This window comes from Rissa tridactyla, chromosome 3 (assembly GCF_028500815.1).
Source record: "Rissa tridactyla isolate bRisTri1 chromosome 3, bRisTri1.patW.cur.20221130, whole genome shotgun sequence".
NCBI classification, from domain to species: domain Eukaryota; kingdom Metazoa; phylum Chordata; class Aves; order Charadriiformes; family Laridae; genus Rissa; species Rissa tridactyla.
This window is the reverse complement of record NC_071468.1, coordinates 36,864,920-36,881,779: the sequence shown is the minus strand read 5'-3', so window position 1 is coordinate 36,881,779 and position 16,860 is coordinate 36,864,920. Positions and strand designations below refer to the sequence as shown.

Below are 16,860 nucleotides of genomic sequence, written 5' to 3'. Positions count from 1 at the left end.
TCTTCTGTGGTATACACACCTTAAATTACTTCATAGCTGAACAAAGTCACTCTCTCTCCATCATTCTTCTAGTTATTTTTCTCTGCCCATCAGCAACATTATGGCAACAACTTGATCCCTTTTCCATTCCCATCTCAGTTTGAGAAGTCTTAGACAGTACCGGGCAACCTGCATTTCCTAAATTACCTACAAACAATTGCAAGTGTCCATCTATATAGTTGAGCGACTCAAATTCCTCAAAGTAGTCTTTTTTTTTTTCCTTGTTAAAACTGGGGGGTATCACAGGTTTTAACACTACATCAGCTACATCACTCGCCATCAGCCGTCAGTCATACCGAAGGGCACGACGCAAGTGTTATTTTTCTTAACACCAGTATAACCCCTTTTCTGATTTCTAATAAAAACTCTGATAACGCAGTTCAAGAAGTCCCAACACTCACTCCTAGAAAAGACTTCTTTTTAAGCACAGTGAAATGGTAGTTAAAAGTTTCACCATCTGGCCAAAGAGAACATGCTCGCTTTTCTCGCACCCAAATCATTATGGGGACATGTCCTGTCTATAGGCAAACCCACAAGGATGTTAGGAAGGCCTCCCATGTGGGAGGGTCACTCCTACGTTGTTCGTGAAATCTTCTTTCTCCCTACCTCAGGAATCTTCTACTGACCCTGTCTGGAGGCAGAGCACTGGGGTGAATGCAACTGTATTGACATTTCATAAAGAAATTCCTCCTCTCCTGTGAGGAGGGAAGACGAGTAGGACTAAAGCAGAAGGGTTATTTTACCTACCATGGAGAGGAGATGAGAACTTCGCTTAACCCACCTACAAGCGTAGAAAAAACAGGATGGACTCACTAACAAGTCGTTCTGCATCAGTTCTGTGTAGGTTCCCATACCACCCCCTCAACAGTGCCATTCTGAACATCCTCCCGTAGCAACACGACTACCATCTGTGATGTGTGGTTGCTCTCCCTCATCCCCTCCCCGAGGGCAGAACCATGCGCTTGTTTTTTCCGTTAAAAGAATGTTCTCCCCAGGAAGCGCGCCGTGTCTCGCTGCGACCAAAGCACCGCTGACAGACCAGCTCCTGCACAACGGCACCCTCCCCGCTCCACGTGTCCATACGCCCCATGAAGATACTGGGGACCCCGTGCCTAAGCTCACGGAAAGCTGTAGGGTGCCAACAATACGGCAGAGCAGTACAAAACCAAGACACATGGAGAACAGAAAATCTGAGACACTACTGTGAATGGTAACACGTTGCACAGTTCAAGAGGAAGTTCACATGAAGTCACCTCACGCCCCTCCAAACGCGTGCCTACTTGTCCTACTCTGAGGGCGCTCCCCCCTCCCAGTACACACTCCGAGACCACGCACCTTGTGATAAAACCATTATGAACACAGAATTACGAACACAACACAAAATTGTTGAAAAATAGTATTTATTAGCACCCAATTTACATAATTATATGGTACAAATGACACTTGCTGCTGTAACATTAAATAAAGCTGCTCTTAAAAACCATTGCTTATTTCTGGAAGTCCATGTGATTTTGCTCAGCACAGAACGCGGGTACAGTATACAGCTACCCCACTTCACCACTGTCATACCAACACAAATACCTGCATGGTTACCTCCACGTGGGCTCATTTTAAACAACACACTAACAGAAGCAGATCTATATAGTTTTAAATGACAAAATATTTACTTGGCTTATTCAGGCAAGTGAATGTAGCTTTAAATATAACCTATCCAAGAAGTCTCACAAAATATGAATTGCAGTGAAAAAGAGAAAATTCAGGGCTGCAACTGAGAAGCTCAAAAATATACTAGCATATTTCAAAATAATCTCCCTCTGAATTTTCTGTCTTTGCCATTTTAGATATTTACCCAGGATTTTAAAATACTGAATTTTACTAAGAAGTTTAATATTAAGTGTTTGAAGAAGCACTTTCATTTAAAGCAAAAATTTATACTTTTTATAATAAATGCTTATTAAATCTTTGGAGAATGAATCACTTTTTCTCTGTTCTCATGTCCCATGATTAAGAAGCCTTTCTGAAATCATGAAATACATGAAATTTATGGATCCTTACTCCCAAGAAAACTACTTCCTCTACAAGTTAGAAAACAGAATATCTCACTTAAATTAACATTCACTTTTGTACGACAGTAGCATTTAAACAAGGTCATTTGGTGGCACTGAAATTCTGACACAGCCTCGTACTGAGCCATACACAAACAGACAAGCAGACTATCAACTCAACAGGTATTTCTCATTTGGATCCACCACTTCGCAAGACTTTTGAAGCCCAACATTGTTTCGAAGTAGTCATTCAAAACTGGCGTGCAAAATCATAACCTCAGCATAATTCTGAAGGGGAGTCTGAATTTCCTTTAGCTGTTGATGTATCAGTCACAGTAGCCTTTTCATATCAACTATTTGTCATGGAAGTGACCCAGAACAGAAGAAGAGCAACTGTAATTACTAACATTTAAGTGGTTATCACCTGTGGTGTCTTCTCCAAAAGAGAACTGTTAGGTAATTCTAAGTTCAACAGTTATTCTTGTAGCAAGAAGAAAAAATATATTAAAATAAACAAGAAAACAAATCCAAATTACGGTCCATAAGGCAAAGAAAATTGTCTTTTTTAACCTGACAGTTTCTTTTAAGAGATACCACTTGAAGATATTTAAATGAAATACAATGCAGGTAGTTGATACGCTGACAAATGTCACCAGAAAATCTTACAGCAACAATAGCCTTCTCATCATGGATTTTCTTCTACAAGTTTTTTCAGATGCATGATTCAAGGAAAAAAGTAGCACAAGACTGCTTTTCAGTCTGCTTGGGCTATAAAGGTACAAGAAATTATTAGCTAACATGCTCAGTTTGCATTTCCAGAAACAGTGCTAACACATATGAGACAGCTTTCAAAATCTATGGGTGTTTGTAAATGTTTGACTGCAAGGAAACAAGTCTAGGAGCCGGACATCTGAAAACAAGCTACATTCAAAAAGCACTATATCTTGATGACAGGAAGAATAAAAAAATAAATTCTTAATGGAAAAATATGAACTTGAAGTCCATCATTTATCCCTTATACAATGTTTTTGGCTGCTTTTAGTAAGTAATCCAAAAATAATGAAAATATTTGGCAACAAGTTATCCCTTCCCTTTCAGAATAGTACAAATCCAGCTGCATAAAATCTTTTCTCAAAGTCCCAGCCTAATACTCTGGTGTGAGGACCAAGGGTTTCTTGGAATAGCAAGGAAGTAATTTTGGGAGCCTGCAATTCAAACTGAGGGAATGCGAGCAGACCGGGCTTGAGGACCCTGTCAACACAAGGCTTGGAGCAGCTTAAAAACCACACGTGCAGGCATGGTTTAAAGGTGGGTGTGAACTCCCAGGATCACAGCGTGGCTTGGCAGCACGAGCAGGGCAAAACTAGTTTAACACACAATACCACAACCCAGACTTAACCAGGAAGAAAGCTGGGCTAGAAAGCATATATTATTATTAAACGCCTTTTTGGCTCAGCCATAATTCGGATTTTGGCATCTAGCAGCAGATGTCTCTTGACAATGAACCAGTTGAGACCCACAAATTGTACTATTCAACTGGATTTACATCTTCTGTAGCGGAATTCAGATTCTCAAAAACTCTTAAATAACACAACACTTCATAAGTTTTCAGGACAGGCTACAACGCAGCAAAATTAAGTCAGCAGACAGGGTAAGAGATAATTCAGTAGAATTAACTGAATTGGCAATAAGGAGGTACAAATCAGCCTTTTGGTGGTGGTGGCGGGGCAGGGCTGAAGATGAAACCCCACCACCCTTCAAAAACACTCTAAGAGAAAATCAATTGTCTTTTATGGAATCTACCCTGCAACGAACCTCCACTGCAGATGAGATTTTAAGATTCTCAGAAAATACAGCCTAAAGGAGGATTTAAGTGGGAAGATAATTAACAGATATCAAAAGGATAGATAACCTGCACAACAGGTATGTTCATTAGCACAAGCAGAGACATTATTTTAAAGGTCTTATTTCCCACCATCCTCCTTCCTGGGATTAGTCCCACCAGCTGAACAAGAGCACTTGCCTGAGCAAGGACTATTTACATAAAGGTCATCCTAGTCATACCCCCCAACTCCCCAGGTGTTTGTTCCTTTGCTCTGTCGTATGTAATACTATCTTTTACAATATGGGTTATTTCTTGTAAAACACCCCCTGTGTAACTGGATGGATTAACGCTGTGGTTTTCATCAGTTTCTCTGCTGCTCAGTAGAAAAATTACGGAGATTTTGACTAGCAGTTTACAGGCCATTTGTTTCAGTAATGGTGTTTGTCTTTAAGCTTAAAGACACTGATGATGAAAGAGTCAAGACTGTTCACCTATTGTAACCATCTTCAACTAAATATTAGATAAAATATTCTCAATGCCTTCAGGTCTTTATGGAAAGAGAGAGCTTCCTGAAACATTTGAGTAGTTTGTCCAGGGAAATCTGTGCTTCCTCTGTCACTCAATACTAATGGCTCCATTTAGTGCCCCTATGATGCTCACCACCAGCAGATGCCCAAGAAAATTCTAATTATCATGTCAAAGATTATACCATCTTATACAAACCAATTTACCAAAAGTGGTTTACTATCATATTCCGATTTCTTCATTCTTAACAGTGTGGTCCAAAACAATTTCCACTAAACAGCCACAAATTTCAGAATTCTTTTAGATGCTATATTACAAACAGCATCATGTTTTCACAATTACTTTCATGAATCTTATCAGCTCACTTCTTAGAAAACTGAAAGACATACATGCTGAGTCACAAGTTACCTGGAATCACCGGTCCCATTCACGTCTCATTAGTATGAGAAAGTACTGAAGGAGTACTTTCTATAGAATGGGCTATTTAATGTGCAGTGAGTCATACAGATGACACTGTATGTAATAGATACTAAATATGTAGATAATGACTTAAGTAAAAAAAAAAAAAAGGCAAGAAAAACGAGAAACAAGCCTAAAATTCTACTCTGCTTCCCAAATCTTATGGCTTTGGTTCAATACTAACAGACAAACATCATTAGACAAAGTCTTATGCAATTTTGCTTTTAAATAAATCTTTATGCAGAAGCAAAAGAGTAGTCCCACTACAGTGTCTGAGGAACTTATTTTCGCATAATTGGGTCCCCAACATGAAGACTATGTTACCAGAAGAGTAAGTTCTGTTTTTAGAGTTTAAGTAATAAGCTATTACAAATCTCTTGTTATCACCCTCATCTAAAGTGACGTAACTTTGAAATTTGAACGATCTCCACCTTCTGCTTTGACACAAGAGTGCATCATTTGGAATCTGGTTATTTAGTAGATTTTATCTTTCATACAACGTACAACCAATGGATGAATTAATAAATCTGAAGAATCACTGTGGGAGAGCCTCTCCAAACTTTTTAATACAACCTTTTAATGTTTTCCTTTGTGATAAACTCTACACTTTACTAAACTCTAAACTCTACACTTCTTCCCAGCCAAATTCTCTTGCAATGGCACCAGTCACATGGAGGGTACATTGGTTCTGGCCATTTAACCTACTATCTATCCCCAATGGAGTCCAGCACATGGTCTCCTGCCGTTCAGCACACAATCCAAATGACCGCTGCCTACAGATCTTCAAAGTAAAAATACAAATAATCTCATCTGCAGATACTCCAACACTACAGAAGTTACTTGTATTAGATGCTTCAGCAAAGAGGGCTCCAGGAAGAACACTGCTACAGTCTCTTGTACAGGCACAGGGACAACCACAATGGCTGCATTTTTTCCCTTAACTCAACCCACATTACTAGGTTTTACTAGTTTTACTAGATATTTAACACAGGTGTCAAGTAGGCTCCCTAGGACAGTCTGCAAAGACAATGCCAAACCACAGCCTGCAAACGCTTCCAAATACATGTCTTGAAAGGCATTAAAAAACCCCCCAAAACTTGCTTATCTGATGATTACATCCGCTTTTTGGGTTTTGTTTCCTTTGGGATGGACTAACACTTCTGCCAATCAAACACTGCTCAAATGACACATCAGTTTATGGGAATTGCTGCTCCCCAAAATTACATTGGCAAAACGTGAGCAAAGGGGATACATCCGTGATCAAACAGGTGTACTGAAAAAGGTGGTGTAATTAACTCCTTTATCTCTTACACATTTATTCAAAAGGACAAGTTTCTGGTTACTTTAAATTCACAACTGCAAAATAGCGTTGTATGACCTAATCACAAAGCTGTACGGTGAACATCACACACTTACTCAAGCACATTACATATGGGACTGCTTTAACAGAACGTTATTTGAAAACATATGGCCTAAAAAATAACCTACAGTACATGGCATATAGTTCTACAGGCTTCTTGCTAAAGAACATATTTTACCAAAATAAAGATGAATGAGATCCCAAAATATTCATCGGGTGATTTTCTTAGAAGTAATAAAATTTTTTACATGGTATGTCAAAAGTTTTCTCTTTGAGGCACAAAAATAAATGCAGACACTAGCATTTTGTAAGAGTGAAGACAATATTTTCCACAATGTAATTATATCTAGAGCTTCTTCCAGGCTGCTACAAATAATTTTGTGCAAGCATTTTGGTAACTGAATCAAATATGTGAAAGCAAACAGTACAGCGAAGTAAATTAGAAATGAGAATATTTAAATCTAGCAGACCAATTTTCAATGTACAGGACTGAAAATTCTCCCCTGAAATTAGTTAGTGAAACCAAAGTCAGTAGCACAGGCTAACACACACAAAAAATTATATGAGTTAACTATTAAAAAATGTACCATGTAAATTAGATATGGGAAAAACAGTAATGGTAAAATGCCACAAGAATTCTTTTTTGCAAGAATAAGACTTAGGTCCAGGGTTTTTTTTACATCTTCAATAGATTATATGTATCACATTCATGAAAGCTACCAATAACATTGAACCAGGAAGAACTGTACATAAAAGGGAAAAAATAAAAATAAGTTAGTGCCCTCAGAGATCAGAAGTTCAAAGCTTATAGAGCCCCAGATAATCATGAAACAGGAATTAAGTATCTAGCTGCAAAGAATCATAATAATATAACATGAAGAAGAAACATGAGAAGCAACAATGCTCAGAGTTATTTAAAACAGTTGTCCGAAATAAGATCTGGATTTGTAAGATAGTAGCCAGAAGACCAAAAGTTTGGTCTTCCTACACAAAAGCATCATGTTACAGAGGAAAGACACAAACAAACAAAACCCACACTTAACAGATGACCTTCAGACTAAGTCCGACAAATCATGCAAGTGGAATGGTGTTGTGGGCGCCAAGATATGGAGAACTGAGCTAAAAAGCTGAAAACAAGAAAAAGTTGTGTAAAAAGAGCAGACTAAAAAAATAGCTTGAAGAAAGTGGAAAGAAATGGAAATACACAGCTAGAACCAGTGCGCGCATGCAGGGTCCAAATTACAAAGACAATGAGTATATGTAAAATGGCACAAAACATGGCTTAGAATACTGGCATGAAGTTACAAAAAAGAACTACTAAACATCATGTAAATCCTCCTGTCAGTGAGACGTAATCATTGAAATAATCTTCAAATGGAATCCTAATTGTTTAGAACGTACATAAAACCTCACTGGCCAAGACAATATTAAAATGCACAAGTCTACAACCCTGCTTTAGCAAGCAGATGGACTAGATAACCTAAATAATTTTTTCATCCCTAACTCCTACGATGATGTTCAGAAGATCTGACAGGCTCATGCACAATACCCTGCAGTCCTACAAGTATGTGAGCAAGTACAGTAAAAAGACATTGACATCTATTATGAAGACCAGCACAAAAATATATATACTCCACAACCTCTTTGTAAGGCTACATTTGTTTTGTTTTGTTTTTTTAAAGGCACCTCATCCTCTAGCTATTGCCAGCTTTTTAAAAAAAAAAAAATCAAAAAAAAAAATCACTTTTCCATTCGAGCAAGAGCTCAACAGTGAGAAGGAAGCATCTTTCAATTCACATTTGAACAGCCACTTCTTACATTCCAATTGTAATCAGAATGACAGTCTTTAAAAACAAGCATGCCGGCCTATTAGTTTTATGTACAGCAATTTAAACAACTGTAACTACATATTGTATTGTGTAAGCAAAAGCACAACATTCATTTCATACTCACACCATTATCCTTTGTATACACAAACTCAAGAGAACTCTTAATACTAAAACATTAAAATGCACCCATGGAGTCTTCCCTTACTAGAGACATTTAATACATGTTTACAATATATATACACATATATAATATACATAACTTTTAGAATTTTTCAAATAAATCTTTGTAATTTCCTCTTCAAAAAGAAATAAAATAACGACACTGAAAGAATGAGTCAAATACACAGAACTCTCACAAAGTTGAATGCTCAGTTTTGCAGCCAAGTTTCCCCCTTTCCATCATAACCAAAACACTTTATAAAAACTAAATAATCTGAATTACTATTGTAGTCATCTGTTTCATGGTAAATGTTCTAATCTTATCTATGGAAATATATTGCATATCAATATCATGAAGTGACATATCTGAATATTCTGAGCAATAAAAGGTATTCCAGGATATTTTAGCAGTAAATACAATGTGTCACAGGCTCAAACAGCACAGGTCAACCTTTCATTCTAAATAATATAGTCGATTTCAACTGTGAGATCAGCTTTAAATGTGGTCCCATCCCCAAATGCCACTCTAAAAACAACACAGTCAAATCCTATGTTGGTATCTTTCAAAGATTCCTTTTTAAGAAGTGTCAGTTTAAAGGTAAAGATTTATTTATCAGTTTCCAGTCTTAACCTCAGGCTGGTATGTGGAGAGTTGCATTGGGTTCTTTCCTACTCACATCAGCACCAGAAATCATCTCCAGCAGAAATTCTGCCTTCTGTTCCCATTAGAGGAAAACACCAGCTTCAGGCTTATGAGCAGTAATACCTCTGATGATGACACATAATAGAAAAGAATCCACCCACCTTCCTTTAAGAAGGAATACGAAGACTAAAAGATGGGATTAAAAGTTATTTGTCATTCAGAGAAACTTTGAATATATAAACAAAGCACATCTGTTGAGTAATTACAAGTCCTCATTCTTCAGATAACCTAATCAGTGGCATGATACGCCCAGTGAAGTGGACAAGTTAAAAAGTTCCACAAATGATGAAGCTGGGAAATACCTCTAGAAGTAGCAGAATCTCTCAAGTTGATGGAACTTTGTACAGTTCCCACCTATTGCAGTAGTAGGGCTCATACAAAGCATCAGGTATAGATTTAATCTTCAAAAGAAATATTTCGCTGTTATCCTTAATGCCCAGAATGATACCCTTTTTAGCAGGCAGAAAACAGAGATGAATGTTTGATAGTTAAATTGTAGGACAGCTTCTTTGGAAAGCTTTGTGATAATTTCTTGTGCCAGATCTCCAAGAATAAACAGCATTATAAATCTGAATAAGTTAAATCTGCTACTACAGTATATACAGACTGCTTCAGTCTGTTGTTAATTGGGACTAGACTAAAGGCTCAGCTTCTAGCCACACGCTAATACAGTCTTTAAAAAAAATGATATAAATTTTTTTGCAAACTAAATATTTACTGTATAACACAGAAGATGTAACAAAAACTTTACTGCATTTTAATTTATGTTAGTAATTTGCTTTCCTTTAATTGCATTTCTCTTAGGCTAGCAGCCAGGTGGCTGAGATTAACTATCTGCTACTGCTCTCTGAATAAGATCTACTTTATTAATACCAAAGGGATGACAAAGTGCCTCTCACATGACACAGTAATGAGCATGTGAACTGACACTTTTTCCAGGTGATTTAATTTTAAGTACATTAAGATTCCTCAATGAGAAGCATCCTAGGAAGTTTCCCTCTTTTCCTACTCCCTGATGCAATTAGACCCCTTCTTTCCAGTACTCCATTTTATTAATAGAGAATACATAGACCTAGTTTCACCCAAGGCCTGCCTGGACGAAAATTCATACCCTCTGAAATAAAAGCACTTCTTTTGTTTTTTAACTATTTGAAACTGAGAGTTTCCAAGCTCTCAGCACCAGCTGAGCTCACAAAAACCAGAACAAATGTCAATTTAGAAAACAGCACCCTGCAAAACTAAACACTTACAAACATTCTCTGAATTACAGGGCAGGATAAGAAGACTCATGCCCTCCTCTTCTCTTTTGTGCAGCTGGTTAAATATATACAAAGCTAGAGTTGAAAGGGAAGCACTCTGTCATACAAACACTTTAGCCAGGGCATCTGCTCCTGCACTGGCAATATAACATTTGGAGGGGTGGAATGCCACATCATGAATGGACTCATCAAATTTTTTGCGATGAGCAGTAAACTCTTGGATACAGGTCTTGCTTTCAAGATTCCACAAGCGAATCGAACAGTCATGACCTAAAGAAAGGGGAAACAATTTTCTTTATAATTCTCATGTCTGCCACCATTATGAGAAAAAGAAAATGAAATCTGAATGTACTTACTGCCAGACATCAAATACAATCCATTAGGATCAACAGCTAAACTTGTAACTGCATCTAAGTGAGCTACCATGGAGTGGATCAGTTTTCCTTTGAAAGAAAAAAATTTACTTAGGTTATTTTCCGCAATTCACTTTGTTATCTGTATTCACCGCTTAAACTCTACCACAGCTCATATTATAAATACAAGATCTTGTCCCATGATTGAATCATTAAAATTATGAAAAAAGTCATTCTTTTAATGTTTACAACCTCAGCAGAGCCACAGTATCAATATCACCAACTTTGTTAGACCTTTGTTTTATGTCTGCAAAACCACCATGAAGCTGCAATCACTGTGCATTTTAAATATCTGCCCTTTAATTGAATTAAGCGAGTTCAGGAATAAGATCTTGACTGAGAATGAGGACAGGGGCCGAGTATACTAATAAGTAATGAATACAAACTACATAAGAATATGGGATAATTTTAGTCAACTCAGAGAGAATTAATCATAGAATTGCCTAGGTTGGAAGGGACCTTTCAGATCATCGAGTCCAACCATCAACCTAACTCTGACAAAAGCCATCACTACACCATATCGCTACGCACTAAGTCTACCCATCTTTTAAATACCTCCAGGGATGACGATACCACCACTTCCCTGAGCAGCCTGTTCCAATGCTTGATAGCCCCTTCAGTGTAAAAATTTTTCTTAATATCTAATCTAAATCTCCCCTGGCACAACTTAAGGCCATTATGTTCTACTACAGCTTATTACAATTACAGTAATAACGTTAAAAATAAGATCATGGGTCAAATGTGTGGGGTTTTGTTGCAGAAGATAATAAAACAGAAAAAAATGAGCAGCAGTTTCCTCTACTATTTATTACAGAACGACATCACCAAACAAATCAGCTATTTTCAGCTTTTTCCTCAGCTTCCATTGAGCTTTCACCTCTTCTTATTTAACATACATCTGGGGAGTAGTAAACTTACAATCAACAAGAATATTGAAAGATCTCAATTTAACTTTTAAGACAGTGTGACCTGGAAGCAGAAAAGTTACAAACTGAAGATTATCAAGATTCACAGTCAGAATACCAGATTAATACCATCATTTCTATCAAAAAGTCCTTTAGAACCAAAGAGACTTGAAAATTGCACATCTCAGTGCAACTCTCACTACAAATTAGAAAAGGTATTCTAAGCTGTCCAGCTGTTTCTGCACAAGTGAGAGATTTGGAGAAATACAGTGGAGCAAATTTAGAACGATGCCTACAAGGAAACTTCCACCTCCAAGCCATCAGGCAGAGGTCTTGGAAGCACTAAAGGATGGCCAGAGCTTCCTGTCCTCAGATCAAAATAAGACAGACAATACAACAGAAGAAACATGAACATAAGCACATAAGGATTTTGAAAAAGCTTCCTTTTATGTTAAATATTGATAACCCCCATACATAAGGCATTTTAAAAGAACGGACAGAGAATGATGCAGGCTCCTTATCGCTGTGCCAATAAAGTTTTAAGTGGCCTGTCAATCTTTGGGCTCTACTGGTGATGAGCGATTTCTGTTTCAGACAATATCCAATTCTTGACATCTCTCAGCACTTCAGTGAATCATATTAAACATAATGACATTCTATTTATACGTTATGCAGCTGCTATGACTAGGACCTGCTGAAAAGATACGTACCTGTATTGTTGTCGTAAAACTTGATGTGTCTGTCTTCATGAGCAGTGATACTAATTGGAAGAGTTGGATGGCTGATGACTCTGTTTATCTGACAGGAGGAACTGACTGCTAAGGAAAAACCCACACGTATGAATACATATAAATCGCTAAGTTCTTTGAAAGATTGCTAGTAAGAAATAAATATGTAATCAATCTTATTTGCAAGATAATCCTTATATAACGAAACTCTCAGCTAGTACCTTATGTAATGTGGTTTACTCTAAAATACTTTCCAAATTACACACACACAGAGGCATGCATATACCACATGTATGGGTGCAAATACAAACAAATAAGGTCCAACTTTCGGCCACGGTTTTAGATGGGCGCATGATGCAAGAATGTGAAGCCAAAAACGGAGTTAAAATACCTTTTTTGTACTCCCCCACCTCCACATTCCTCCTCTTGTCAAGCCAAACTTTCTTCATAACATACAGACAGTACAGGAAAACTAACACTGCGGGGCAGTACGTTTCCAAACAAACAAGATCCCATACCCTCACAGAGCAAAACCCACCTATTATTTGATAAAATTCTTATTGAAGGAAATCATGCTAAACTATTCATAGGAGAGCCATTTTCCTAGCCTTCAAGAATCTTGAAATATCATATATATGTGTGTGTGTGTGTGTATATATATATATATATATATACACAAACACACAAATAGCATAGGAGTTTTTCTGATTAGGAATCCAGTCATTGCTGTGATGCACAGACTAGTGCAACAGTGGTCTTAAGAGACATAGATTACCACAAAACCTCCACAGAACATCAAAATACAGTTATCTTCTTTCATGTGGGGGCTGACTGTATGTAGTTAAACTGCTGCCAAATAACACTCACATCATCTAATCAAAATTCTTACTGAAATAAACAAAATGGAATACTACCATAGGACCATTTGCTACTAAGGTGGTAAAGACTCCTATAAAAATCTGAACCTTCAAGTAGTGTCACCATCCACAGGACACTTAAAAATTATGTAAGTGTAAATTAAGGAAAAAACCACAAATGCATTCATGTTAATACTCCCCCCTAAAACTACTAAAAGCACATGAGACTGCATCACAGTCAGCTATCTTCACAGTTTTAAAATGCCAAGTAGAGTGGTGGTGGCAGGGCATTTCAGGTGATTCCTTTTACTCTTGCTTAGTTCTTGTAGAAATAATTTATTTATTTGTTTAATACACGTAGGCTTTGTAGTACTGTTATATAACTCGAGATACTAAACAGGGACCGCTGGTTGTCATACCGCAGTCTCGTTTTCTTAAAGGAATATTGCTGAACTACAGCAAGGAGGAGGTGGTGAAAAAACAGAAAATAAAGAAAAAAAAAAAAAAGAATAAAGGCAACTTCCACTGAACAGAGATAACTGATTTCGGACAGTTTTTTCAGAAAGGAACAAAGATGTCAGTTAAAAAAAAGAAATCCTGCACAGTAAGGAACAATATAAAGAAGGGAGATTGCACTTTCCATTCCCTCTTACAAAATGTCAGTCATTTAACTATTTTAAAACAGACAAGCAAAGCCAACAAGAAGGGCTTACTCCCTTTAAAAAAATATAATTAAATGGTAGAATTTGGTGACATAAAGCTTTTAGGGAAAAAATTATCAGAATTTTAAAAAAGACTGAATATTTATATTGTTATCAGTTTACCATTTTGGCCTGAATATGAAACCTTATGCTTCAGGTCATTCTGGTCTCTTTCCTAACGCCAGGGCAAAATCATTTGCTGATAGTAGGGTCCTTGCAGTTTCCTCCAAAACTTCTGATATTGGCCACTACCACGATCCATGGCATTGTATGAGACCTTGTGAATACTATTCCACTGGAACTTTGCTTTTCTTCTACAGTGAAAACTTCAACTCAAGCCCAAGTGAAGTGAGCCAAGAGTGTATATAAAATTTAGAAAAGGGATACCGCTGTGAAAAAATAAAAAAAAAGAATCCACACGCACTCTCCCAAATTTTTAATAAATTCAACTTCAGATTTTCCTGATATTACCTCTATCTTGCAATTTTGGACGGACAAGAGAATGGAAATCTTGAAGCCGCAAAGATCACTGGACTGTATTAAAGAAATCTATGCTTTTCCTTGTGTTACTGTTCCTTGAAGAGTAATCCAGATAGTGTGGGCTTATTTCTTCTACCTTCTTTGAAAAGTATGTGCACTCTCTGCTACTGAAATACCCACAAGGTCCATTGTAGTAGTAATCACTACTACGTCTCAAAACACAGCTTGTAACATAATTCATGCTATAATTTATTATGACACTGTCTAATTGTTGGAAACACCAAAAAGGTTATCAACAGTATGATTTTAAACAACCGTTTTTTGTTTGGTTGGTTTTTTGATACATACTAGTATCCACACTGGACTCCAGGGTAAGAATTCGTTGCCGTGTCTCCATGTTAAAAATGCTAGTGTGTCCACTGTTAAATGATGCTACCATGAGGCTTGGATCACTGCTTACAAGATCTACTGACGAAGGAATTCCCATTTCTAGAAAACAATGTAGAGTACATTTTCAGAAGATTTAGTTGGTGTAAAGAAAACAAAAAAACAAAGAAAAAACCGCAACCAGTAGGCACTTTAATATCAAAAGGGCCATGATTATGAAAGGAAATTAGTTACATTTTTTAAATCTACATTATGCCAATCTAAATACATTGGCCTGTATTTTAATATTAATTATTACTAATATTCACTATTAACTAGTATTAACTACTTTAATCCTATTTTTCTGATATGCTTATCAACATTCTTTACTACGATGATGAATCTGGAACAGAGGCTGGACAGAAATCTACTTTGAAATTAAGAAAGTAGGAATTCCCTGTCCCCTTTTCCTTCCTATTAACTGTAAGAGCAAACCTCAAATAAACCTCCATTGCATCAAGTAAAAGGACATGAAACTGAAGTCGTAAAACCACTTACATGACAGATGATTAACCATTATCATTAACCTGGGCAAATTCAGACCTTAAAAAAACCCGGCAACTCACCAGGTGCAGTGTGGAAAGTTACATAAATGCATTATAAACTCATATTCTAAAACTTCGTCCAGCCTGCCTACTATGGTATACATCTGATCTCCTTACAGCGTAGCTATCTGAACACTACAGGACAGAAGGCCAAATCAGCAGAGCTTGGGTATAGGAAATATCCTGTAGAATTTTTCTCCTCAAATGTCCTGCTCATCACCTGCTATGTGAAAGAACACCACCGGTTGCAACAGATGCCAGGAGGAGGAGGAGGAAGAGGTAGAGAGGGAGACACCAAATGTTAAGCAAGCTAATGTTCATGGATCTAGATATGCAGGAATACCATTACCTCTCTCTAAACCTAAGATTCATCTGCAGCAGTTGGCTTTTAGATGTATGTGACTGTCCCCCTGCGTGTAGGTATCTAATTCAGCTGGTGTCAAAGCAGAAAGGACCCAAAATTTACTCTTCCCAAAAACATTCATAAAGATATAAAATACAGCAAAGCAAATGAGAAAGATTTCTGTTTGGTAGCCAAAACCATGGTAGTCTGAACAGTGATGCTTGTGAACTTTAGGGTAGGGCAATTTTCTATACCTTGATTATCATTAAATATATTGAGAGCTGGAGCAATTTCTGTAGCTTTCCATAGACGTATAGTACCGTCTGCTGAACAGGACAGCAAACGCTGGTGTGCTCCACTGTAAACCAGACCCCACACTGCATCTGTATGGCCTACAAAAGCACCTCTTAGAACAGAAGGATCTGTGAACAAAACAGAACAAACCATATTTCAAAACAAAATTTGAATTAAGTTCAACAGTTGTATCTTGGTCTGTGTTTATGGACCAACCTTAATAAGATAGTAATCCATAAAAAAAAAAAAAAACAACCCAAGACTAATCACGTCACATCAATACAGAAGTCTCAATTATTCTCGTACGAAGATGCTTGAATTTAATCAGCATATGCGGCATTCAGTCATCCAGTTTACAACTAATGGAACAAAGCAATGTTTCAGCAGAAGGGACGGCATCAAAGTTGGCAAAACACACTTTGGTATTAAAATTCACCCTCAAACAACCATTAATTAATGGCACATCAGTCCCTTTTTTCCAAAAGCCAGCTTTTTGGCAAACTGCATCTGAAGCTACAAGAAATGAAAAATGTTTCAAAAAACACAGACACAAGGCTGTCATCCATTCACATCTGGTAAATCTTACTGAACTGGGCCTTTTAAACTGTTTGCAGACAACATTAACAGCTTTGGTCTCAGACTATACAACCTCTTTTTCCTCTCAAGCGCACAGACATTTATGGAAAAGATAACATTAAAATACACATTTTCTGTACTTGCCAAGTATCAGGTTTAGTCCTGTACTTTTTCAGCCTAGCTGTTTCTCAAAACTGTGATGAGATCAAGGCCTTTTTTAAGAAAAGGACAAATCTTATCTCCTCATCAACCAGCATCAGTATTAAAACAAAAATTTACTTGCAATAATTGAACCCAACATTCAATTTTCTCTTTTAAATTTTCAGAGAAGCATTACCCACAAATTGTACCACTGTAGCCACATAACGCTAATGTCACGAAACGCGTGA

General features: G+C 37.2%; 1 protein-coding gene across 4 annotated transcripts in view; it reads right to left on the bottom strand.

Moving 5' to 3' along the window:
- Positions 1 to 1,421: 1,421 nt before the first annotated feature.
- STRN (striatin) overlaps positions 1,422 to 16,860 on the bottom strand; it is a 72,896-nt gene continuing 57,457 nt past the window's right edge. For 3 of the 4 annotated variants that reach the window (XM_054194765.1, XM_054194767.1, XM_054194768.1), the window contains 5 exons: positions 15,856 to 16,023; positions 14,636 to 14,776; positions 12,232 to 12,339; positions 10,560 to 10,646; positions 1,422 to 10,473 (listed from right to left, as the gene is read on the bottom strand). In XM_054194765.1, coding sequence (XP_054050740.1) covers positions 10,304 to 10,473; positions 10,560 to 10,646; positions 12,232 to 12,339; positions 14,636 to 14,776; positions 15,856 to 16,023 — 674 coding nt within the window. In that variant the 3' untranslated portion in view covers positions 1,422 to 10,303. The remainder of the gene's footprint in view (positions 10,474 to 10,559; positions 10,647 to 12,231; positions 12,340 to 14,635; positions 14,777 to 15,855; positions 16,024 to 16,860) is intronic. The other variant, XM_054194766.1, reaches the window with a different exon arrangement.